This window comes from Rhineura floridana, chromosome 4 (genome assembly GCF_030035675.1).
Source record: "Rhineura floridana isolate rRhiFlo1 chromosome 4, rRhiFlo1.hap2, whole genome shotgun sequence".
NCBI classification, from domain to species: domain Eukaryota; kingdom Metazoa; phylum Chordata; class Lepidosauria; order Squamata; family Rhineuridae; genus Rhineura; species Rhineura floridana.
In genome coordinates this window covers 204,180,531-204,206,773 of record NC_084483.1, presented here as the reverse complement: position 1 = coordinate 204,206,773, position 26,243 = coordinate 204,180,531, and the positions used below count along the sequence as shown (strand labels likewise).

Below are 26,243 nucleotides of genomic sequence, written 5' to 3'. Positions count from 1 at the left end.
CTGACCCCGAAGTTGCTTGGAGCTTTCGGGCAGAGGAGGACTCCCTAGAGGTGTACGCATCACCTGAAGAAAGTGGATCGGGAGAAGCTTTCCTCCCGCTCTCCTAACACCAGAGCTGGTGGACATCGAACAGAGCGGAATGTTGAGAAATTCCGGGCAGACGAAAGAGAGCACGAAGCGATGGGATTGGCTCCCGCAAGAGGCACTGATGTTGGCCACCAGCCTGGGATGGCTTTTAAAAAGGCCTAGACAATTTGTGGCGGATAGACCGTCTCTTCATCGCTGTTAGCCCTGACGGCTGTGTTCTGCCTCCACTGTTGGAGGCGGCCTGCCCTAAAGGCCAGGTCCTGGGAGAGGGCGCTTTGCGCTCAGGGCCTGCTGGCCGGCTTCCCATTGGGAAGTTCCTGGAGATCAGGAGGCTAGAGCAGAAGGGCCGCTGGCCTGATCCGGCAGGCCGGCTCTTCCGATGTTCCTCAGGTGCCCCTGAGGCCCAAGAGGACTTCTCCTTTGGACCTCCCTTGCTCTTGACGGTCTGCTAGACGGGTTGATCTATCTGTTTCACTATGTAGCCATATACGAAGACGCACACAGAGTTATATGGAGTTTTTCCACAGGAATGAAGGTCGGCGCCACTGATGGTGCAACAGATCTTTCTGCCACACACACACGCACCTCGCCCCCCCCCCAAGTGGGTGTGGGGAGGCCAGTCACCAGGCGGGAGACAACTGGGGAAAGAGAGAGGAAGAGGAGGAGGAGGAGGAGGGGAGAGGGAAAGGGGGAGGACAGCGCCACATCCAGCGCCACCTCCTGCCCCCCCGCCTCCTCCCAGCCCCAGCCGGGCTCTGCGTGCGCCGAAGGTGCCTTTTGCTCCCGTCTCTGCGGGCAGGAGAGGTGGGTCGGGAGGCGGGGAAGGAGCCCGGAGCCGCGCGGGGCTTCCGACGGGGAACAGCCCTTCCGCCTGCCCGGCGGCGACACTCCCCGCCTCACTGGCCGGCGTTGACACGGCCGCGACTCCGCCGCAGAATCGAATCCGGAGCGGGTCGCCCAGGCCGAGCGGGCGGATCCCTTGAGGCGGCAGAAGCAGGTCGGTTTTCCCTCCCCGGGGAGGCTTGGAAACCTCTGCCCGGTTCTCCCTTCCTTTCCCTTCCCTTGTCCACCATTGCAGAATGCTCTCCGTTCCCTGAGGTTCTTTTTCAAAAGCCTTTTGCTTTAGGTAATCAGATTATTATTATTATTATTATTATTATTATTATTATTATTATTATTATTATTATTATTATTATTCCACTTGATCTGAGGCTGGAAGCAACTACCGCTTCTCCGCCCCGCTGCCTCTTGCCCCAGAGAAATGGACCCGCTTTCCCCTCACTCCTTTCCTCCACGTGCGTTTTCTTCTCCGTCTCTCTCCGCCTCAACCGCGGAGCCGGCTTTTCCTTTCCCCGAGCGAGATGGCGACCTTCTCCGGGCAAAACGTCCCCGGGGACTAAGCGCGACTTAGTTGGGCGGAAAGGTGGCTCGGATTGCGCGGAAAGGGTTTGCACCGCTCGCTGGACGCCGCGACCTCCCTCGAGCTCTCCTTCCCCGCCTTTGCAACTTGATTTCGTTCCTCTCTTTCTGGGAGAAGAAATCAGGCCCGGGAGATGCCGAGCAGGAGGAGAGGGGTGGGGGGCCGGGAAGGGTCGCTTCGACGAAAGGGGAAATGCTCGCTCGGCATTCCGCCCAGGCCCAGTGAAGCGCCCCGTCTCAGCCGCTCCGACCGTCCGTCTGGGGCAAACCCCCGACCCCAGGTACACGGCTGTCTGCGCTGTGCTTAAGCTTGAGTGGCGGTAGGTCTCTTTGTTAGTTTATATACATGTTTGGCCGTTTTGCTGCACAAATATATGCACTCGAAGCGACTTACAGTGAATAAAAATTAAATTAAATTAAAAAGCAAGAGTTGTATTAATTTTATTTGATGCAGCAGTGACGATTCAGCCACTTTTTAAAAGTCGCATGGGTCTCAGGTAGATTGGCTGAGGCAGCATAGAAATCGATGGAACTCAACAGGGCGTAATAATGCTCATTTATTATTATTATTATTATTATTATTATTATTATTATTATTATTATTACTATTCAGAGGAAGGCAATGGTAAACCCCCTCTGAATACCGCTTACCATGAAATCCCTATTCATAGGGTCGCCATAAGTCGGGATCGACTTGAAGGCAGGCCATTCCCATTGTTTCTATTACTATCATCATCATCATCATCTTCACAGATCAAGTCAGGTCTGCCTGCTGTTTCGAAAGTCTTCCTTACTTGCCTTCTCCTTCGTTATTTGCTCTTATTTATTTATTTATTTTTTTAAAAAAAACTCTTAGTTTTTCATCGGTTGCTTTGTAAATCCAGGTTTGCTGTTGGAGAATCTCCTTTAACGGGGGAGCTCCGGGCTGCTCCGGCCCATCTCCGGAACGGGATTTTTCTGCTCAAACGAGGTGTGTGGGGGGGGGGAGTCAGAAACATTTAACAAAACAAAACAATGTTTTGTTCATAGGGACCCTATATTCATAGGGTCGCCATAAGTCGGAATCGACTTGAAGGCAGTCCATTTTCCGTTTCATTATTTCTTAAACAGTCTCCTTCTTCTGGGAATCGCTTTTTAAGCAGAGAGCAAGTAAATTACATTTTAAGCCCCGGCATTAAAAAGCCTTGAGGGTAGAGCAGATCCACTAGATCAGTTTCTGTAAATAGCAGAAGCAATAATAATAATAATATTTCCAAGTAAAATAAGCTCAGTTACAGGTAAATAGATCTTCTTCTGAATAGTAGTTGTAGTAGTTCCAAGCAAAATAGGCCCGAGAGACAGAGTGAATAAACCTCTGTCTCTTCCTCAAATTCCCTTCGAAAATGAAACGATAACACCCTTCCATTCTTACAACCGGGAAGGGCAAACATGAACCCCTTTGGAATCGGTTATGTTTTCCCTTTAAGTTCTTTTTTAAACCTGCCAAACATTCCTGGCATTAGAAAAATGGGAATTTTTGTAATTTTTTTGGAAAGTTTTATTTAAAAGCACCCCCTAGCTCACTTTCCCCTCTGCCAGCGTTTGTATATAGACATCTGAACTAGTGGACTCATTCTTTACATCCGCACTGGACTAAATTGCATTTCACCGTCCAGCAAGAACATTTTTTAAACCCCACTGATCTCAGTGGGAGAAATCTGGTAGCCTCTGCTGGTTTACTAGGAAGCAAGTCGTACTGCGGTCAGCTCTGAAGTGTTGCCTGGTGCCTGGATCGTGCCCACGCTTCTTTCCAGTCTTCAGCATTATGCAGAGATGACTGTTTTTGCACGATCACAACTGTACGCTGCTCAGGAACCGCAGCGCTAAAAGTTACCCACTAAATCGCATGATTTTCTGAGTGGCTATAATTGGACGATTTGTCTCCCACTTCGGATTATACTCTCTATTCATTCACATTGTGCTTTCGATTTGCACCCGTGTTGTCAGATTATTTTATTATTATTATTATTAAAAAGAAGAGTTTATTTCTGCAAACGTTTTCTGGAGAAGACTGATAAAACTATTCTAAATCAATCGGATACGTGAGTGTACTGGTGTAAGCGTTTGATTTTCTTTTAAAAGATACACGGGCGCCTGGTCGCTAAAATTATTTGCTTTACGCGTTAATCAATCTTTTTGAAGAAAAACTGCGGGTGTCTCATGGAGACAGCTGCCTGTTAACGTCAAGATTTTTTAGAAATGCCCACTCGGTTTATTCTGCGGTTACCTATTCCCGTTTCAGCAGAGATCCATTTCGGAGGCATCTCGGCGCGGGCTTAATTTGGTTTCGCTTTAAGGCAATGAGGAGTGGGAGGAAAACCTTAATCCGAATTAGAACGTTTGTCCACACACGCCTGGCGTAGAAATCAGCCGACACGGGGTCCGATCTAAAAGAGAAACCGCCCGCTTCATTAAAAGAAAGTCATTATGAATCTCCTCCCCTCTCCCTCATCGGAGAGGCAAAGGATCCCGTCTCGCATTTTCAGCCCAATTCAGGGTATTTTAGAATCATAGAATAGTAGAGTTGGAAGGGGCCTACAAGGCCATCAAGTCCAACCCCCTGTTTTTCAAGAGAGGAAGCCCTTGCATTCGAGTCGGATTCGAAGCCACAGGGGCAGGGCCGATTCAGGAAGAGCCGGAGACCTTGCCTGGTTTGGAAACGGATAATAAAACAAACCCATTTTCTCCAGGTGGAAAAAAACAGCTTCTTTGCACCCCTTTCCTGTGAGACGTCCATCTCTTCCCCCCCCCACACACACTTACCTACATACATATGGGGGAGTTGCCTGTTCTTGGAAGAGCCTGCTTTTAAGCATGAGCGCTGGCCTATTTTTTGGGAAGAGGAGGCTCCTCAGGGACTCAGTCTTGCCTTCCTTGAAAACCAGGCCTTCAAAGCCCACGTGTTTGGGAGCCGGAGAGTCAGGCTGTGACTAATCAGTGGTGAGGAACTGATGCTCTGCACATGCCCAGAGGCTGTCCATCACAACCTTGCGCATTGTATAAGCGTCAGTCCTGGTGTCGAAAACAGACTGGGGGGAAGCAGGTTTCTACTTCTTATGTGTCTGGATGAGTCTTGAACGCTTCTGCCCTTTGAAGGATGATGAAAATGGAATTGGACCGTCTTCAAGTCGATCTCGACTTATGGCGACCCTATGAACAGGGTTTTCATGGTAAGCAGTATTCAGAGGGGGTTTACCATTGCCTTCCTCTGAGGCTGAGAGGCAGTGACTGGCCGAAAGGCCACCCAGTGAGCTTCATGGCTGTGGGGATTCGAACCCTGGTCTCCCAGGTCGTAGTCCAACACTAACCACTACACCACTGCTCCCTTTTTATACTTTGGGAATAATATTTACTTTGGGGAGGCGGGGTGGTCCCAAGGGGCACAACACAAAATCTGAAGGGAAGGGGCTTTTTTTGTACAAGCTTCCAGGGGATCTAGAGAAGCTGTGGGGCCTAAGGGTTACAGTTATGGCTGGGGAGACTCAGGTCCAAAGTCCCACCCACCCAGCTCAGCCATCAAGCTGGCTGAGCAACCTTGGGCTGGACACTTTCTCAGCTTAGCCTGCCTCATTGGGTTGCTGTGAGTATAAAATGGAGGAGAGGCAGAATCACTGAGCTCCTTGGAAGAGAGGTAGGATATCAATGTCGGAATAACAATAAAATGACATCTTCATATTCTTCATGTTCTCAGAAGGCAGAACAATTGATGTTATTATTTAGCCTCTTCCGTATTTTCTGCTGTTGCTTTGGACACGTGGATGCGCATGCGCTTCTGAACATTTGTAGATGTGCCCATGCGTGCACTCCATGAGCACATGCATTTACATGTGCACATGTGAAAGTGAATATGGATGTAGGTGAGCATCTCAGCGCTCGTGCACACAATTATGCATCCCTTACATGTTTGCACATCCTACCCGGGTCCTATTGCTTCTGTTTCTGAGCACAGTTGTGCAGAACTGCATGTGCCTGGGGTTGTGTGGCTGTGTGTGCATCCATTTGTGTCCTCGCTGAGGTACTTAGACCTGTTTCTATAGAGCCTATATCCAGGGTGCATATCTCCTGTGTTTTGCATTAGCAACACTTTTAATTTTACCTGCGCTGCCAGGCTGTCTGGAGACAAAAGTGCCTCTGGGCATGTGCAGAATCTCATTTCCATGTCCCCGAATAATCGCATCTAAGACTGGGATTCATGATTTCCAGGTGGGAGGGGTATTATGGGGGGGGTGTTATCTGCAACCAGTGGCTCCTCTAATTTTGTCTCTTAAGTGCATGGTAGGAAATCATGATTCATTCTAAATATTTATGAGTGGGCATCTCAACAGGGCCTCCAACATAGACCTCAGAGCGAGGGTTCCCAAACTGCGGGCTGTGGTCTGCCAGCTTCATTCAGGTGGTCTGTGGTGTGTCTGTGGATTTGTGGTTGAAGACGGGAGACGGCACATGTGTCACATGAAACAGTCATATTGATTTTTGGCTGCATTTCTATGGTTCCCTGTATATATCTTGTATTGTATTTCATTGTATTACAATTTGAATTTTGTGGAATTCAAATCATAATACCAATATATAAGAAGTATCAGGACATGATACAACCAGGTAGCTATATGCTGCAGTACCTTTTACCTATTTTTATAAATATATATTATTTTATTGTTGTAACCTGCATCGGTACCTTACGGTGAAGGGTAGACAAGAAGTTTTATGAATGAAATTAAAAAAGAAATGGGTCCATCTTTACATGTTGTATGGGTTTGTTCAAGGGTGTGAACAGCATCGTCATCATCATCATCATTTATTATTATTGTTGTTGTTGTTGTTGTTGTTATTATTATTTTACCCAAAGTTCACTGTAAGGTCCCAGGATGGGTTACAGCAATTCGAAATTCAGTCTTAAAAACAGTTTAATGAGCATGCCTGGCCCTCTGCATGTGCACATAAGTCATGAACTTGGGTGAAATTGTGACATATGCATTTTTAGATATATATACCACCCTTGAACATGCATGCACATTTTCTGTATAGGCTCCTTTCTGTTTTCAAGCAGGCCACAAAACCGAGCAAAAGTATACATCGATGTGGCCACATGCCATGACCTATCTAATGTACATCTTTCTGTGTTACACCTTGGCTCACCTCCTGTCTCCTGCAAAATAAATTTTCTGTTCTGCTTCCTGCCGGAACGATATGATATCCATGGTATGTGTGGAAGATCTGGATCGAGGGAGCATGTGCGCATGCAATCTTGTGTAGTGGACCAGGGCGTGACAGCATAGTGGCCAGCCATCCTCCCCCTCCCCCCTGCTGCCCCCTCCTGACTCCACTTGGGTCCTTATCATTGCATTTTCTCTCCCATGTCTCCTGGAGACTGCTGTGATGTGATTTCAGATCAAACAGCCTAGGGTTCAATTAGCAGCACAAAAGAGGCAACTTGTAGCCAGGGACAAAGGTTTGGCTAAGGGGAGCCTCTGGGAGAAGGAGCTGCCTGTCTGTCACCTCCCTGGCTACAACCTTCCCTAACCTTATTATAGCTGCCTTGAACCAGGGACAGAAGACCTCTGCCACCCCTCCCACTTCATGGTCTTTTTGCTCTGCCTGCTGTCTTATCCTGTCTTCTCTTCCTTCCTAGGTGTGCGCTGAATCCAAGACGAGGGCAGAACGCAAGACCGAAGCCTCTCCGGGCTCTTATGGATGAAGCCAGAAGAGACACATAAAACAGGGACGTGCCTCTCCTGGTGAGGAGCTGTCCAGGCAACTGTGCCCCACTGGACTCAACTGAGAACTGCATGGTCCTTCCTGCCATTCTCATAGAGGAAGGTGCCCTTTCGATCTCAGGCCTGGAGATCACTTGCTTCCTGGGCTCTTTTGCTGCTCAGGGCCCAGCCTGCACTTTCAGAGATGTACCAGAGCTTAGCTATGGCAGCCAGTCATGGCCCACCAGCGTACGAAGGGGCCAGCAGCTTTATGCACGGCACGGCTGCCACATCCCCTGTCTACATCCCCACCACCAGGGTCAGCACCGTGATCCCTAGCCTGCCCTACCTCCAGGGCAGCGGCTCCTCCCAGCAGGGCAGCCCAGTCTCCAGCCACTCCATTTGGACTCAGCCCACAGCGGAGAGTGTGGCTTACAACCCGGGATCATCTCATCCCTCAGTGTCACCGAGGTTCTCCTTCGCCACCAGCTCCCCCATCCCGGCCACATCCTCCAGAGAAGCGGCCACTTACAGCAGCTCCCTCAGCATCACGGCCAACAGCAGGGAACAATATGCCCGGAGCTTCAGTGGGTCCTATTCCAGCCCTTATCCAGCGACCTATATGAGCCCAGAGCTGGGCACAACATGGACTTCCTCACCCTTCGACAGCCCCATGCTCCACAACTTCCAGAATCGGGGAACCCCAGGAGGTGCGAGACACGCCAACCTAGGTAAGATTCAGCCTATCTGTGGTGTTTTGGCCTCTGGAGGAAAGACCATGTCCAAGCCAGGTTGGTGGGTTTAAACGAGGCTGGATTTTAAATTGATGAACTGTGTAGCAGCTCGCCAGTGAATTAACTGGAAAAATGTCCCTGTCACATTGATCGAGCTTTCTCAAAGAAGAGGACATGGTGTTCTGGTTGTTGGTTTCTTTTCCCCCTTGAGTGTGAGTTAATGTAACACTTCATAAGCCTTTTCAGTAGAGACCTTGTCCCAGTTTGCGTCTGTTTTGGAATTGCTTTTCACAAAGATGTTTTTAAGATGTTTTATTTTTTAAATATTTTAAAGATGTTTTTAGTGCTTTGTTTTCCACCCTGGGCTCCTTCTGGGAGGAAGGACAGGATGGAATATAATAATAATAATAATAATAATAATAATAATAATAATAATAATAATAATAATAATAATAATAAACACATCTACCACCCAAGGGAAAGATTTTATTATTATTATTATTATTATTATTATTATGTCTGTAATATTTCAGGAACATTGAATACTCCTCGTTACAGGAATGTAAACAGAGCTGCTTCTGTCTTTTTTAAATAAGAAGATCATGAACAATCAGTATTGTGAAATATCTGCATCTTTTTTAAAAAATCCAATTGATGTTGATTTCTTTTAGGGGGGATGCTCTCTGACTTCAGCTGTTGATTTTGGGGGGATGCTGAAATGTCAGTGTCATGGAGGTTTTATTGTTGGAAGGAAAGCTAATTATATGTTAGCCCTTTTGAGCACCTTGAATGGAAACTGCCTTCAAGTTGATTCTGACTTATGGCGACCCTACGAATAGGGTTTTCATGGTAAGCGGTATTCAGAGGGGGTTTACCATTGCCTTCCTCTGAGGCTGAGAGGCAGTGACTGGCCCAAGGTCACCCAGTGAGCATTGTGGCTATGTGGGGATTCGAACTCTGGTCTCCCAGGTCGTAGTCCAACGCCTTTACCACTATACCACACTCAGTGGGACTTAATATCCAATGAAGCTTGCACAGCCTTGTACTGCTAAAGACCCGGCTGTTCTGTGGTTGGGATCCCTTGTGCAGCTCTTGTCCTATTCCTGATGCTGAACTTTCACACTGGAGAAAGCAAACTTTCTGCTAGCTTAGGATACAAATGGAAAGGTACAGCACCCCTAGTTATTTCCTCATAAAGATGGAAGCAGAGGACATTTCCTGAGGCCATCACACTATCGGGTGATTTTTAATCTCCTACTAAAGTTCTTGTTGTTTTTCTTCAACCCCCTGCCCCCCCCGCTGTAACTTTAGAGTTTTAGTTGACATGAATTAAAATAGACACGTGTTGTCCAAATCTCCAAATACTTTGTTATCGCTGCAAAAGTTGCCAGATTGCTCAAGAAAATCAGGAAATGTATTTAAAAAATGTGGTTTATTAATTTTTCAGAAAAAGAATCTACAAGTAAAAACATGTGCTCAACATCTGACCCAGCCCTCAGGAAATGTCATATTCTTAATTTTTGGTGAGGAGCAAGCCTGCTATCCTCTTTCAGTGTTTCACTTGCCCACCCCGTCGAAAAATTCTTGTGAACACTCATGGGAGAACCCTTAGCCTTTCACCCATAGTCTGCAGACTTTTAAAAGGAGCGTACTCTAGACACCCCAATAAATAAACACATATATACATCTCACAGTGAATATTTGTTTTGCATGTTTGCAATTAATGTTCATTGGGACCTGGCGAATGGGCACTTGCCTTTTTTGTTTTTAAGTAAAATGCTTCGATCCAGTAATCTTTTGAGGGGGGTGTCCAAGTATGGTACAACAGAGTGACAGAACTAGGCAAGTTGGAAACATCCATGAGAGGTCACGTTTTAGTATCAAAAAGAGCTGATTCTCTCCTGCTGCTGCTGCTAATTGCTTTTCCTCCTAGGAGCTTAAGTTGGCACACCTGGTGCTTTTTTTTTTTAAGTGTTTTTAAGTTTGTATATTTGTATATTTGTTTTTAATGTTTTTAATTGTTGTAAACAGCCCAGAGAGCTTCGGCTATGGAGCGGTATACAAATGTAATAAATAATAATAATAATAATAAATACCCTGCTGTTTGTCATCACAACAGCCCTATCAGGTAGGTTAAGTTGAGAGACAGTGAGTCATCTGGATCATGTGAGGGCAGGCAGTGCCGCTCACTAGCCTTGCTTTGCACCATCCCTGAGTGTTTTTGCCCGGCTGGAAGGTGTCTGTGAACTCTGATCATGTCTCCTGCTGACCAGGGTGGGAGACAGATTGGGGTGTGTCAGTGTGTGTAGAAACTAGCCTCTTATGCAAAAGCAATATTTACATCCATTGCTCCGCCCACTTTTGCATCTGGGCCTGGCCACCACTGGCATGCGGCCCCTGGAAGGTTGCACAGAAGGGAATGTGGCCCTCGGTCTGAAGAAAGTTTCCCACTCATCATGGCTTGGGGTCAGCTGGTCAGCTTTATGGCTGAATGGGGCTCTCAACCTGGGCCTCCCCCACCGCCTAGTCCTGCACTTTAACCACAATGCCACACTACTGGGTTATTGGTTTTTTAAGCGCATTTAACAACTGCACAAATTCTCCATCAGACACCCCATACCAGAAATACTAATAGTAATGATAAAACTCAGCCATAAACTGAGTTCATTCTAACCTCATATAATTGGTGTACATGCTTGCTTTGACATTGCCTGTCACTTAATAGCTTAATAAACACATCTGCCTAACATTAATCACCACCATTTTTCAAAAGGCACATTATCGGCTTTCCAATGGCACATTTCCCCCAACTCCACAGTTTTGCGTCAGGCTGCTCCCTTAAAAAACAGAAAAACCAGCCACCTTGCCACCCTGATCCTTCCTGTTGATGAACGGAGCTGAGCTGAGCCTTTCTGCCTTGATCACAATTGTCCCAGGTATTTTCCTCTCATCTAGACTTAATTCCAGAACTGAAGGTAGATTCGTGAGGGCTAAGGAGTTTGGTGCCACACTGCAGAAGATAATCCAGGGGTGGTGCTGGGGGGGGGGGAAAGGATCCCGCTCTTCCCCCCCACCTTCACCCACTCTTGCCTTTACACAAATTAAACAAACCTCCATCTTGCTGTTAGGGTCGCTTATGTCATTTCATTTATTCGTTTCATTTTTTAGCAAATCCACCCTTCAGAAAACCTCACAGGACAGCGTACAGAATGTGTAGTGCAGGGTTCAAATCCCCACTCAGCCATATAAAGCTCACTGGGTGACCTTGGGCCAGTCACCATTCTTTCAGTCTGACCTACCCTGCAGGGTAGTTGTGAGGCTGAAATGGGGAGAGGGAGAATCATGTGTGCCACCTTGAGCACCTTGGAGAAAAAGGCAGGATGTAAATGTCATAACTAAATGAAAAGTCCATATAAAATCACATTTTCAAACAGAAACGGACTAGCACCACATTTAAATTCAGAGCAGACACAAGCTTATTAAAACCAGATCAGTCCGCATGCTGGAATGTCCAGGCAAATGTCTTCCCTGGCGGCAGAATGACATCACAGTTTTGTGCCAGGTGAGCCACATTGTGGTTGTAGGGGGAATGACGACATTTCACAAGCAGGGTGCCACGACCAAGGAGGTCTGCTCTCAGATGACATCTCCCCAGATTTCAGATTTCGGAGAGTGGAGGTGATCCAGTGGTGGAGAACCTCTGACAATGCATAACGCATTTGGACAGGCTGGAGTAGTAACAGAAGCTGGTCATTCTTTTATCTTGGGAGATAAGGGTATGAATGGCTATCAGCCACTATGGCTATGCACTATCTCCACTTTTGGAGACTGCATACCTTTGAATACCAGTCACTGGGATCTGCAACTGGGGAGAGTGCAGTTGCACTCAGGTCGTGCTAGTGGGCTTTCTGTAGCATCTGGTTGGTCACTGGGAGAACAGGATGTTATGTTAATGTTTATTTATACCCCACCTTTCGGCCAAAAGCCCCTCAAGGCGGCTTCCAGAAAAAGGAAACACAAATGTAAAAATACATCAATAAAGCAATGCATTGTACGAAAAAATAAATTAAATGTTGGACTAGATGGGGCACTCGCCTGATCCAGCTACTTATGTAGGCTCCAAAGCCCACAGAGTACTTAGTGCCTCGAGCACCGGACAGCGTTTGGCCCAGAGACATGTTAATAAGATTTACCTTCTTTCCTAGTTCTGATGGGGTTTGTGTTCAGAGTAGATGGGATTTCCCAGAATTGCCCTCCCCACACACAGAAACACAACATCTCTACAGGCAGTGTGGTGTAGTGGTTAGAGAAAGAACATAGAAACAGAAGAAGAGTGCTGTTGAAGGAGGCTCTGTTGAATGGGCCAACCAGTTAGCCATTATGGGAAGCTGGCAAGCAGGATCTGAGTGCTAAGAGCGCTACCCCCCCATGGTTTCCAGCAACTGGTATTCAGAAGCATACCACCTCCGGCTAGGGAGGCAGAGCATAGCCTAAGTGTCTGACTGAGGCACGGAAGAGTCCGTTTCAGTTCCCCACCCAGCCATGAAGCGTGATCTTGGGTCAGTCACAAACTCTCAGCCTCACCTACCCCACAAGGTTGTTGTGAGGATAAAATGAGGAGAGGGAAGAAGCAGGCACGCCATCTTGAGCTCCTTGGAGGAAAGGTGGAATATAAATGTAAGTAAGTACAACCAGTATAGCACAGTGGGGAGAAGAGCCTGGCTGGCAGTCCAGAGTCTGTGAGTTCAAATCCCTGCTCATGTCTCTGGGTGTGAAGGGCCAGCTCAGTTGCTTTTTTAAAAAATGTGTTTTTAAATTTGCATATTTGTTTTTAATGTTTTTAATTGTTGTAAGCCGCGCAGAGAGCTTCGGCTATGGGGCGGTATACAAATGCAATAAAATAAATAAATAAAGATTGCCCCACAGTGAATGGCTCAGGGGTGACATGCCCTGCCACCTGTGCAGCCGTGGGCAAGCTGCATAGTCCCAAGGAGCCCAGTTGCCCCCCAGCTGGCAGTTGCGGACAAGGAAGGGGCTGGCTTGTGCAGCTGTGGCAAGCTGAGCAGGCCCTCGCCAGCTGAGGAGGACTAGCCTCAGAGGGAGGCAATGGGAAACCCCCTCTGAATACCGGTTACCACAAAATCCCTATTCATAGGGTTGCCATAAGTCGGGATCGACTTGAAGGCAGTCTATTTCCATTTTCACATACAGAGAGAGAGAGAGAGAGAGAGAAGGAAGGGCCATAGCCCAGGGTAGAGCATCTGCTTGGTTTATTTATTTACTTATTAAATGTATATCCCGCCCTTCCTCCCAGCAAGAGCCCAGGGCGGCAGGCTTTGCATGCAGAAGGTGCCAGGTAGGTGTCTGAAACCCCGGAGAGATGCTGCCAGCCAGTGTAGACAGTCTTGAGCTAGATGGACCAATGGTCTGACTCGATCAGCCAGCTTCCCCTGTCCCTACGTATATCTGCCACTTTGCACTTTGCTGCCTAGCCTGATCGGCCAGACTTTCAAAGCAGGCCCAGCTAGGCTGCTTTCCACATGCAACAACACCCCCCCCCCAACACACACACACACTCAAGGATTTTGTTGATGTGAGGAGGGCAGTTTATTGGCTTGTGTGGGACAAAAGAGCTGAGGCTAAGGTTTGTCAAAGGAACATGCAGATGTTTGCTTTTGCCAGTGGTGAAGGAGAATGGCAGCCCCCACAGGGGACCTGCCTCCCTTTCTTCTGTCATTATACATATTGAAAGAGAAACGCCAGGAGCCCCGGAGGGTGTTGCTTGCAATAGGCGTTTGCTCTCTTCGGCAGGTATTTAAGCAAGTAGGGAAGGAAATGAGCTTTTGGTTTTCTTCCACTTTTTAAATGGGAAGCCGCTGATGTCTCCAGGGCCCTTTAAGCTTTAGACCTTAAGAGACTTGAAAGGGTTGCTAAGAGGTCTCCCTTTTTATACATTCTCCGCATTCGATTAAACTGAGGTTATCATACTTTGGACACATCATGAGAAGACATGATTCCCTAGAAAAGACAATAGCGCTGGGAAAAACAGAAGAGATTAGAAGCAGAGGAAGGCCAAACAAGAGATGGATTGATTCCATAAAGGAAGCCACAGACGTGGACTTACAAGATCTGAACAGGGTGGTTCATGACAGATGCTCTTGGAGGTCACTGATTCAGAGGGTTGCCATAAGTCGTAATCGACTTGAAGGCACATAACAACAACTGCATTTCAGGTGAAATGGGCATGGGTTGTACCTCATTGGGAGAGCATCTGATGTGGGCCAGGTTCGGTCTCCAGGTGATTGCAGGAAAGACCTGGATCTGTAACCCATTGAGAGAGATGGACCAATGGTCTGACTCAGGAAGGTTCCTGTGTCAATCAGAACACTTCTTTTAAATGCACCTTGGCCCTTCCCCTCCCACCCCCTGAAGGCAGAACAGCACATCTAAGGAAACTGGAAATCATCTCAGGATCTATCTACCTTAACAGCATGAAACAACCAACAATTTCCTGCCATTTCAAGGCACCCAGAATCAGCTGCTTCAGGCTGCTGCCTCAGGCCTGTCCTACCATTTGGCAGAGTGAAGTGGCTGCCTGAGCCAGCTGATTTTGGGTAGCCTGAAAGGGCAGCAAATGGTTTGTTTCATTTATTCTTTTGGTATTTTTACTTGCAGGGAGAGGCGCTTGTGGGATTTTCTGCCTCAGGTGCCAAAATAACTTGGCCAGCCTTTGGACTATTTTTTAAAAAATTATTTAACAAAATGTGTACACCACTTGATTGAAATAAAACCTCTAAGCAATTTACAAGAATATGTCCCTTGGCTAGGTGGGTGGGGATGTGTGAGATTTGGTGTTCTGCCCCAGGCAGGAAAGTATATTGGGATCAGCCCATGCCCAGTTAACAGTTGTCTTCCCTGAGTGGCTTACAGATAATGGAAATTTTAAAATAAGAATCACAAAACAATAAAAACAACAGTAACAAATAAAATAAAATAAAATTGCAACACAGACGTTCAGCATAACATTTTTAGAAGTGTGTGTTTGGAAGAGAGTGTAGTCTTTTGGAAGTTGCAACAACCATTAGGAACCAGGTTTTTAAAGAAACAAACTAAAAATATTAAACCTATCCACTTGATTAATCATCTACCTTTTTACCAATTAATTTTTGCATTGATTAAAGTTAAATGTATCTGCATATTTCCAAAGCCCCATTTCCTGTTATTGGAGGCAGTATATGATAAGTTATAATTTAATGATGAAAACTTACCATGTAATCATTTTTTTAAAGGCTCATCTTCACCATTTTCTTGCTCCTCCCTTATCATGGTTTCGCATCAGAACTGAAGTAGCTTCATCAAATAAAATAAATTGTGCGCCTGTAATGCCAGCCCCCTCCCATTCAAGTGGGCCCCAACCAGATAATAGTGGCGCTCATCTGATTGTTGATTAAATTATTAAAGTTTGCAGTGCTAATGAAAGGATGGTGATTTATAGAAAATCATAGAGCAATGTGGTGTTATTAGCTTTGTCCAATATACACTGCTGTGTAGAATGTTCTAGGGCAGTGGTTCCCCACCACCATCACAGACCACTTGAAAGTTGCTGAGGATCTTGGAGGGCCAGTTCATGCTCTTTCTGCCTGTTGTAGTCATTGTAATGTCTTGTGCTAAAATCGACACTGTATGATTTTTAATTGTATTTTATTGATGCTTTTATTTCTTATATTTTATTCACTTCGCATTCCCTAGAATTCAAATTGTGGTACAATAAAATGCAATATAAGAAATGAAATGAAAATATAATGCAAAATCAGTAAGAATATTTAATGCAGACATGCCATACACCACCTAAATGAAGCTTGCTGACCACTGGTCCACGGACCCCAGTTTGGGAAGCTTTGTTCTAGCGGCTGCTGTGATTGTCAGGAGTGGATAAACGGTTCCACTGCTTTAATATTTAAAATTCAAATAACTGCAACAGTGTGGCTGATACCTCTGATTATCCAATCATTGCAATTAAACCCTTCTGATGTCCTCCCCATGCTGTCCCACTGACGGCCATAAATGCTCAGGCTGGTTCATCATTTAGGAGATTTAAAACTGGCCATTTTAAACACCAACAAAACTGTAATGGGGGACTGGTTTGTTTTTAAATAACATCTGTTATAACATTTGTTAGGATTCTATGAGATTTTCCCTAGTTGCCTTCTATACTGGAATAAATCACGGTGAAATCCAGTTGAAGGGATTGAGGCTAATTGTCCTTAGAGTGATTCTTGTCTCAGTGCTGAACATTTAACAAATACCCAGCCTCTGACTCAGGCTCCAATCACCCTATTCTATAGCCTAAATACACCAGAATTTTAGGATTTAGCCAATATAGTTCCATGATCTGAAAATGCATGGATGGCTTTCTGGGTGATCCCTGTGCAATCCCCCATGTTTCCCTTGATTGTGGCAGATTCTAGGGAAACTGCACCCACAATCTTGGACATTGCTGCAACTGTCTCCACATCCAATGAGGTTCATGTGACTGTTCCTTCTTAGAGCTAAGTTCCTGTGTATGTGATCACACCGAAAAAATAAGTAGGACCTGCACGGAAAGGATTTTTTTTGGGGGGGGGTAGACAATTTCAAGATGAGATGACTTTTTCAAATGAAAGGTGCTGTGTTTTGAAGCAATCCCAGATGTGAGGGGCTGGATATAGTTACTCAGTAATTTACTAATTTACTGTTGATTCTCCTATTCCTGCCACTCCAAAAATGGGCCCACAGCTAAGGTCTGGACCACCTCAAATTAAATCTAAGGTGTTGGTCTTCAGCTGGTGGGCTGAGACCCACTATCAGGTTGCAGCAACCTGATTTAAGATGCATTGCAACAGCAGCACCATCAGCCTACAAATACATGGTTAAAATAAATGGATCCCTAAAGGCATGTTTAGGTTAAAATCCTGTCTGGGTCTGAGAAGGCTGAAGTCTTAGGCATATTTCAAATTTCAAATATAGTAATTGGTATATGAGTTGGGGAGATTTCCATTTGCTATATTCAATGGGTTGTGTTTTTTTTTTTTAAAGTTGCTATTCCTCTTAAGGGTAGAGTTAAAATAAATGAATAAATAAATAAATAAGCAAGCTGTACTTATTAAGAGAGAGCCAGTGTGGTGTAGTGGTTAAGGTGTTGGACTACGCCCTGGGAAACCAGGGTTCGAATCCCCACACAGCCATGAAGCTCACTGGGAGACCTTGGGCCAGTCACTGCCTCTCAGCCTCAGAGGGAGGCAATCGCCAGAAGTCGGGATCGACTTGAAGGCAGTCCATTTCAATTCATTATTAATAGTGTGCCTCCTGAGATATTTTCAGCTTAAGGTACTGTAGCTCCCATCACCCCTGACCATTGGCCATGCTGGCTGGGGCTGGTAGGAGCTGGGAGTCCAGCAACCTCTGGAAAGCCACAGGTTTCCCATTTCTGACCTACTTTAGCATGTGCTTTATACATTTTAGCATGTGTTTTATACTGTTTAAATTTTTAAATTGTGTTTTAAATTGTTTTTATTAGATCTGTTTTAAATTGTATTTGTTTTAATGTTTTTAGTTACTGTAAACCACCCAGAGAGCTTCAGCTATGGGGCAGTATACAAGCATAATAAAATAAAATAGATACTTGAATTAAATGGGGCAAGGGAGTTGTGATTAAGGTGGGCTAGTTTGCTTGCTCATTTCTAAATTGTATTCCTGAAAATTCTGCAGACATTGTAGTCAACTAATCAGCTGGGTTTTTTTTAAAAAAATTCTGTAAGCTGAGTCTTCTTAATATATGTGGAAGATCTTCTTAAAATATGTGGAAGAAAACCAAATCGGGACAAATATTTCAAATTAAGTCACCTGTGCTCTGGTGTATATAATATTCTGTAGTTGTACCTCATATGCTACAGAGAATATCCAAAATCTGGTGAACACTGGCATTCACATATGAATATAGGCAATCCCAGATGAATTTCTTAAGTATCTTGTTCCCCCTTTTTTGGACCATGCACCAGTAGATAACTGATGATCGCATCTGGGGAGCTGTTAACATTCTCTGGCGTGATTTTGGTCATTTGCAAAAAATTCTCTGGGATCATCAACAGCATGTGTAGATATTAACATTAAAATTTCTAGACATTTGCTGAAACATATATAAAGATTTACTTTTCTATTATTACATTTATAGACTGCTTTTCATATAAAATGTAGCAAGGCAGTTTACAGGATAAAATCAAAACAAACAAAATAGTGAAATGCTACCCCCCCCCAAAAAAATACACCACAGTTTCCCAGAATTTCCAATAAGGCAGCTACTTAAATTTGGTGCTGAAGACTCACTCACTTATGAGAATAGCAATGGAAACAGGGAACTCCAACATAACTGCCATGTGGTGCACATGTAGTCCAAGGCCTCTGGATTACTAGACAAACAATCCAGTAATACTTGGCATGCATTCATTTCAGTATATGGGACCTTTATAATTTCTCCCTTAAAGTGGGGAACATGACGTGTACCTCCAAAGGAAAAAGTGACTCCCACTAGCTAGAAAAGTGAAACTTGGTACATACGTAGCCCTGGACTCATCCTCAGCAAACGTGGCAAGTATCTAGCCCTCACTGTTCTGCGTCAGTTCTGTATGCTCTCCTTGCTTCGGGATCACTTTGAGCTTTGCTTGTTTTTGAACAAACGACCTTCTGTACTTCCCATGGCTGGAATCAGTTTAGTCTAGGAGAGAGTTCAGTCCTAAAGATAATGACAATGAAGTTCTGTTCATGTTGCAATTGCCTGTGCCTTTTGCCATTACTAGCCCTCAAAATAGAGATACATTTGAAATGTAAAAACTAAACTGGGGAAGAACCGAGGAAACAACAGAGCTGGCGTCCTCGCTTTTGTCTTTCAGGCGTCACTTGAAGACTTTTTTATACCGACACGCCTTTGCAACTGCTTAATTGTTATTATTTATTAGCCAGTCACCTTAATTATTATCTGTAATTAAAAACAAAATTAAAAGGGTGTTTCATGTTTTAGCAGTGTATACTACCTTGATATTTTAAGATACAGTGCTACAGAAATACTTATATAAATAAATGAAATGAAATAGACAGGTTGCAAAAATTCATTAAATTTTAAAGCTTCCGTGACGTTAAGTCCATAAACTTTTCAAGGGCTCATATTTGCAAGGCTCCTTGTGAGTATCCCATTCCGTCTGCCCCAGCAGACCCTATTTACCAGGGAAAGTTGGATATGGAATTCGCTGCTGCGGAGGAAATCGCTGTGGCAAAGGTTTTAATCGTTTCCAACGAGGGATTAGATATCAGTAGAAAATGATGTCAACAGTTCTCAGTTGATGATGCCAAAATCTACTTCAGCCCTACATTGCCATTTTGTGACTGAGGAGGGGGACACCACCACCCCGTTCTAAGTCATCCATGGCTAGGGGAAGGCTATGGCAATGGCCTTTGGTATGAGAGTGAAACACCTATTTTTATTAGGCTACATTCTGGAGCATATAAGCTCACCCTCCCCCCCAAAAAAATATCACTGGAGGATATGTTCTTCAAAAAGTTAATCCGGACATCCCTTCTAAATTAAGAATTAAAACTAATTTTCTGGATCTTAAGAATTTCCTTAAAATAACCTTTCATCAGCCAGGCTATTTCAGCGGCAAATCGGGATTGTTACTCCAGAAAAATAAAAACACCCATTGGCATTTTGCCATTAGGTACTTGGGTCGTGTCATACTACTGAAATGCATCGCTGCTATTCTCAGCCCCATGGGGATCCAAGACTGACTCTCTAAGTGTTGGAATGGAGCAGGCCAAAAAGTTGGAAGAAAGAGCTAGCAAAGATGACGGTTAAGAGGAAAAAATTGAACAGCTGTAAGGAATGAAGGATGCAAAACACCCTCAAGTAATTTTAGGGACTCAGACTGCAGGAAACGTATGGATAGAAAAAGGTATATTTACTTGTTTTTAAAATCCTCCTAAGGCATTGGGCGAGAGGAAGGGCTTCTTCTTCACAGAGTGCATAGTTAAACTGTGGCATTCTCTGCAAGGTGTGATGCCCCACCACTTAGGATGGCCTTGGAAGGTGATTTGGCAATTTCATGGAGGATAAAGCTATTAATGGCTACAACTCGCGATAGCGGTGCAACCTCCATGATCGGAGGCAGTGTACCTCTGAGTGTCAGGTGCTGAGGAACATGAATGGGAGAGTGCTATTGTGCTCATGTCCTGCTTGTGGACTTCCCAAGGACAACTGGTCGGCCACTCTTTAGGTTGTTTTTAAGTGTTTTAATTATGCGTTTTAAAATTGTTGTAACCTGCCGTGGGACCTCTGGGTGAAGGGCGGGTAATAAATTCTAATAATCATAATAAGGATAGGCCATTGGTCAGATCCAACAGGGCTCTTCTGATGTTCTTAAAAATGTATCGATTGCACATTAAAAGGTGGAGTGCAGTGACACGCATTTAGAGTGTTCTACAGATAGAGCCAGTGTGGTGCAGTGGTTAAGGTGCTGGACTATGACCTGGGAGACCTGGGTTCAAATCCCCACACAGCCATGAAGCTCACTGGGTGACCTTGGGCCAGTCACTGCCTCTCAGCCTCATGAAAACCCTATTCATGGGATTGCCATAAGTCGGAATCGACTTGAAGGCAGTACATTTTTACAAATTCTGATTGCACGACACAGGAGATGACTATAGGAATGAAGGCATTCCCATTCATGGAAGAATAGCCATGCCAACGGAAGTCAGTAAACAGGGCTTTCCTTCCATGAATGTGGTGGAAATGGAAGGAAGAAATTATAACTGGCTTATTTTCTTCTTTCAAATCCTGTCCCAAGATCTTTTTGTACCATGTGTCTTACTGTTATACAGTGTAAGCCAGGGGTTAGTGGAATGTTTTTTACTAGAACCTTGAGAGCCGTCACCCAGAGCCTGGTGCAAGTGAGATACACTTAGCATTAAAGGACTCTCACCCCAGGAATTTGCTCTGAGTACCCAAACTGAACACAATTCATAGTCTTTCTATGCAAAAATCCATTCCTGGTTTTCCCCACCTTTCTTCATTCCAGCAGTATACTTTAGGGCGATAGGAAGGGGAGTCTTTTCATTGCTGCTATTGTTATACAATTCGGAGTCAGAAATCCTTGCCAATCCAGTGCAAAGCGCCCCATGAACTACCAGTAGATCCAGATATACCTTCTGCACGCTCCTGCTGTAAACCACTTTGAGGGCTTGAGCTGAAACAGCTGTATGTAAAAACGTAGTAAAGAAATATGATAGGACACAGCCTTCTGAGTTGGACCATCAGCCTATCTAGCTCAGTATTGTTGACACTGACTGGCAGCAGCTCTTCAGAGTTTCATACAAGAGTCTTTTCCCTGTTCTACTAAAAATGCCTGGGATTGGACCTGGGACCTTCTGCACGTAAAGCATATGTTCTGCCACTGAGCTAGCTAATTACCTAATAGTAATTAGTATCATACTAATTTTCCCTTCTGTGTCCAGCCTTTGGGGATGTGTGTGACGGGGCCTTTTCTGCTGTGGATTGTAGAATTCCCTGTTCCATGATGTTGGCTTCTCTGCCACTTCTTTTTCAATGTATGTTTTATTTATCTGTTGTTCAGCAATGCTTTTTTGCTTATTTGTTGGCTCTTTACTGGGATTGCATCGGCTGGTTCTTTGTGTTGTTTTGTTTTTCAAATAATTGACCAATCAATTTTTGTTTGCTTATTTTTTAAAAACTGATTTTTAAAAAAAGTCTGTAAGCTATACTTCCGTTTTGGAATGCAAAAGGCACAGCATAAAGGTGGGATATACTTCTTCTAATAAATAAGTACTTCAGATGTATGGATTTCTAATTTCCTTTACATGCACAACCTTCATATATATATGAAGGTGTACAGCCATGACTGAAATAATCTCATCCCAGGGCAGGTGACTAAGGCTGCAGTCCAATACATGTCTACTCAGAAGTAAGTTCTATTAGGGTCAATGGGACTTAGTCCCAGGTGTGTAATACACATTTACCTGGGATTAAGTCCCATTAACCCCAGTGGAACCTACTTCTGAGTAGACATGTAGTGGACTGCAGCCTAAGGCTGCTTAAAGGTGTGGACAAGCATGTGTATAATCTGACTTCAGGACTAGAGCTCCGAAGTATTTGAAATGGGAGCTATGCTGTTTAATGAGTATTTGATGCTAGCGACATTATCTGTTCCTTGCTAGATCCAAGTGCTGTGCTAGATCCAGTGAGGTGGGCCAGCCAGATGCCTTTGGGAGCTCATTAGCAGGACTCAAAAGTAATAGCCGCTCCTTGTTGTTTGTCTTCAGCATGCAGTATTCACTGGTAGACTGCTTTTGCACATGGAAGTCCCATTTAGCTAACATCACTAATTCCGTGCTTCTAATGCGGCATTAGCAGGAGTCGGTAAAAGGCGAGAAGCGTGATAAATCAGATCCTCACACTCTTGTAAGACACAGTGACCGTCGTACAGTACGATTTGAATGTCCACGTTTGCATTTTTTGTGATGGTTAATTGGAGGCCCTCTCTTAATTTTGTAGGCTACCTCTATCTTTTCCTTATGTAATTGCTGTAGTGCAGACCTTCTCTGCAACTAACAGAGCAGTAATGAGTCTGTTCCTTGCCCTACCTCTTTGCCTTAGCCCAGCAGGGGATGGATGGGGTTTTGCCACTGAGCTAATAACTAGGGTTGAGTCTTCAAGTGTTAATGACCAGGCTGACCTGAAGGTTTGTTGAACCACTGTTAATGTTTGGGATGAAGGTGCCAGTCTAATTTAAGATGCAGGCGCCAACTGTTGTGAGCTTAACATTGCTTGAGGTGGGAATCCTAAATGTAAACTGTTAATTGGTACACAGTAGGTCTTAATTTGTAAGGAGAGAAGGGTGCTGGGGGTTTTGGTTCTTCCTATTCCTGGCTGGGTAGGAGTAGCTTGAGATGTGTGTGCGCGTATGTTGTTTTGTACATGTTTGGGTCCAGTTTTAGCTGTATTTTAAGCTACTTCTCCATTTCTAGGACTAAACCTTGAAAGCCAGTCTTAAAACCAAGCCTTGTTTCAAAGTAAGCCATGGAAGCATTAGAGTGTTGGACTAGGACCCAGGAAGGTACAGACCAGGGTTCAAATGCTCACTGGGTGACTCTGGGCCAGTTACCATCTCCCAGCCTAACCTACCTCACCGGGCTGTTAGGAACCGTGGAAGTTGCCTTATCCTGAGTCAGACCATTGGTCCATATAGCTCAGTGTTGTCTACACTGACTGGCAGCAGCCCTCAAGGGTTTCAGGCAGGGGTGTCTCCCAGCCCCACCTGGAGATGCCAGTGGGGATTGAACCGCATGCTCCAGAGACAGATTCAGACAGCAGTCCACGGTCAGTATCACAGAGAGCTGAGGCAAGGTACAACACAGCAGTGCAGGATGTCTATAATCAGGAATTCGGCACCAAGGAGCTCAAGATCTGTGCTGTTTCTAGAAACTGAACAGCTGAAGAGGGACGCCTTATATACCCTGGCCTCCTAAGCCACACCCTTACCACAGCTGCTGGTAGCAGAGCATCAAGGACTCCTTACTCATGGGTAAACATAAGAACATAAGAACATAAGAAGAGTCTGCTGGATCAGGCCAGTGGCCCATCTAGTCCAGCATCCTGTTCTCACAGTGGCCAACCAGGTGCCTGGGGGAAGCCCGCAAGCAGGACCCGAGTGCAAGAACACTCTCCCCTCCTGAGGCTTCCGGCAACTGGTTTTCAGAAGCATGCTGCCTCTGACTAGGGTGGCAGAGCACAGCCATCATGGCTAGTAGCCATTGATAGCCCTGTCCTCCATGAATTTGTCTAATCTTCTTTTAAAGCCGTCCAAGCTGGTGGCCATTACTGCATCTTGTGGGAGCAAATTCCATAGTTTAACTATACGCTGAGTAAAGAAGTACTTCCTTTTGTCTGTCCTGAATCTTCCAACATTCAGCTTCTTTGAATGTCCACGAGTTCTAGTATTATGAGAGAGGGAGAAGAGCTTTTCTCTATCCACTTTCTCAATGCCATGCATAATTTTATACACTTCTATCATGTCTCCTCTGACCCGCCTTTTCTCTAAACTAAAAAGCCCCAAATGCTGCAACCTTTCCTCGTAAGGGAGTCGCTCCATCCCCTTGATCATTCTGGTTGCCCTCTTCTGAACCTTTTCCAACTCTATAATATCCTTTTTGAGATGAGGCGACCAATAATTAGGAAAGGTATTGAAAATAAAACAGCCGATATCATAATGCTGTTGTATAAATCTATGGTACGGCCGCATTTGGAATACTGTGTACAGTTCTGGTCACCTCATCTCAAAAAGGATATTATAGAGTTGGAAAAGGTTCAGAAGAGGGCAACCAGCCTGGGCCTGAAGGTTTTGGCCCCGGCCCTCTTGAGCAGTGGGGGGCAGCTTCTCCTCTTCTGACAGTCCCAGGGTTCTTCAATGGGTATCAACCCAGAAGGCCCCCCAAGGGGATCTTCACCATTCAATTCAGGGGGCCCTGCCTGCTTGTCAAGGTCCTCAACCTCAATTCATCCTCTGAGGACTCCATGTCTGGTACCAGGTCCAGAGTTAGGCATGACACACTGGCCTTGAGGTCAGTTAATGTCTATGGCTATACATGCTGCTGGCATGCACCCGTGCCGTATTACTCCCAGAAAGAAGGTTGCCCAGGATTTTTGGCAGCTGAGGAACATTGTTCTGTTTGGATTATAATAGCAGGCACACCCAGTCACTCGTATACTTGGGGGGAAAGGGGTTTATTTCACCAAAAAAATCTGCTTGTGATTGGAGATTCTTTTGGAGGAGCAAATCCTTGCAGCTGCGCGGGAGGAGGAAAGGCGAGTGGGGAGTGCAGGATCCCTGAGGTTTGTTGCTGTTCATGCACGTAACACTAAACCAGGGCTGGGGAAGCATTTTCACCCTGAGGGCCACCTTCCCTTCTGGAAAACCTGAGGGCCACGTGGTAGTGGTAAGCAGGACCAGAGGCAAAAGTGGCAGGGTGGGAAGGTGCAACGAATACACATTTTACCTTTTGAACAGTCCACACCCCACTCTCTCCTTCGTTCAGGCAAGGAAGAGACATTAGAAGGATTGAAGGAAACGGTCCAGCCAGGCAGACACACTGAGGGTGCAAAGCAAGGCCAATGAGGAGTATAGCCTGGGGAGAGTCCTGGGGGCCAGACAGAGGACTAGAGGGCCATTTTTTAAAATTGTTTTAAATGTTTAAATTGTGTTTTAAATTGTTTTTAAAAGATGTGTTTTAAATTTATATATGTGTTTTTAATGTTTTTAGGTACTGTAAACCACCCAGAGAGCTTCGGCTATGGGGCGGTATATATATAAATAAATAAATAAATAAATAAATAAATAAATAAATGGGAGGTCTGCTGATTGCTGCTCTGAGCTCCTTGGAGGACAGACTTTTTGCAGTTTGGAAAGTGAGAGAGAAATGCCTTGAAATGCACTGGGATGAGCAAATGATTAGCGGGAAGATGTGGAAACAACCTGCAAGCAAATCAGGAAGAAAGCAGGATGAATTGTCATTGTCCAAATAACTGACCTGTCAACAAATCAGAACAAATCCTTAATGAAGTCTGCATATAATCTAATCTCTGTGTAAGCTTTTGCGCAAGCAAAGCATGATGGATGCTAAATAAGCAGGTTGTCTGGAGGTGCCCTAAGATGGGTCAGATTCCCATTCAGCCATGATGCCCACATGGTCTCCTTGAGCAAGTCTCCCTCTTCCTCTAACCTACCTTATAAGGTTGTTGTGAAGATAAAATGGAACAAAGAAACATAAGAACAGAGGAAGCTGCTTTATATTGAGTCAGACCGTAGATCCGTCCAGGTCAGTATTGTCTACACTGATTGGCAGCAGCTCTCTGGAGTCTCTCCCAGTGCTACATGGAGATCCCAGGGATTGGATTTAGGACCTTCTCTGTACATCACATATACATTGGCCACCATGAGAACAGGATGTTGGACTAGATGGGCCTTTGGCCTGATCCAGCAAGGCTCTTCTGATGTTCTTATGCCATGATGAGCTTTTGGCTCCTTGTGTGAATGGAGAATGCCCTCCTGACCCTTCTGCGCCAACAATCAACAGACCGGGCAATGTATACATGACTTATGGTCACATGGAAACGCCTTCTGGAACCCGCAAAGAAGTTTTTAGAAATAATCAGCTCGGCATAGGATGCAAA

At 45.1% G+C, this 26,243-nt stretch overlaps 1 protein-coding gene across 2 annotated transcripts in view; it reads left to right on the top strand.

Annotated features, from left to right (window-relative positions):
* Window positions 1-279: 279 nt before the first annotated feature.
* Window positions 280-26,243, top strand: part of GATA4 (GATA binding protein 4) — a 63,593-nt gene continuing 37,629 nt past the window's right edge. Inside the window, exons 1-2 of one of the 2 annotated variants that reach the window (XM_061625799.1) lie at window positions 280-1,084; window positions 7,175-7,969. In XM_061625799.1, the coding sequence (XP_061481783.1) occupies window positions 7,444-7,969 (526 nt within the window). In that variant the 5' untranslated portion in view covers window positions 280-1,084; window positions 7,175-7,443. Of the gene's footprint in view, window positions 1,085-1,117; window positions 1,214-7,174; window positions 7,970-26,243 lie in introns of those variants that run through there. The other variant, XM_061625800.1, reaches the window with a different exon arrangement.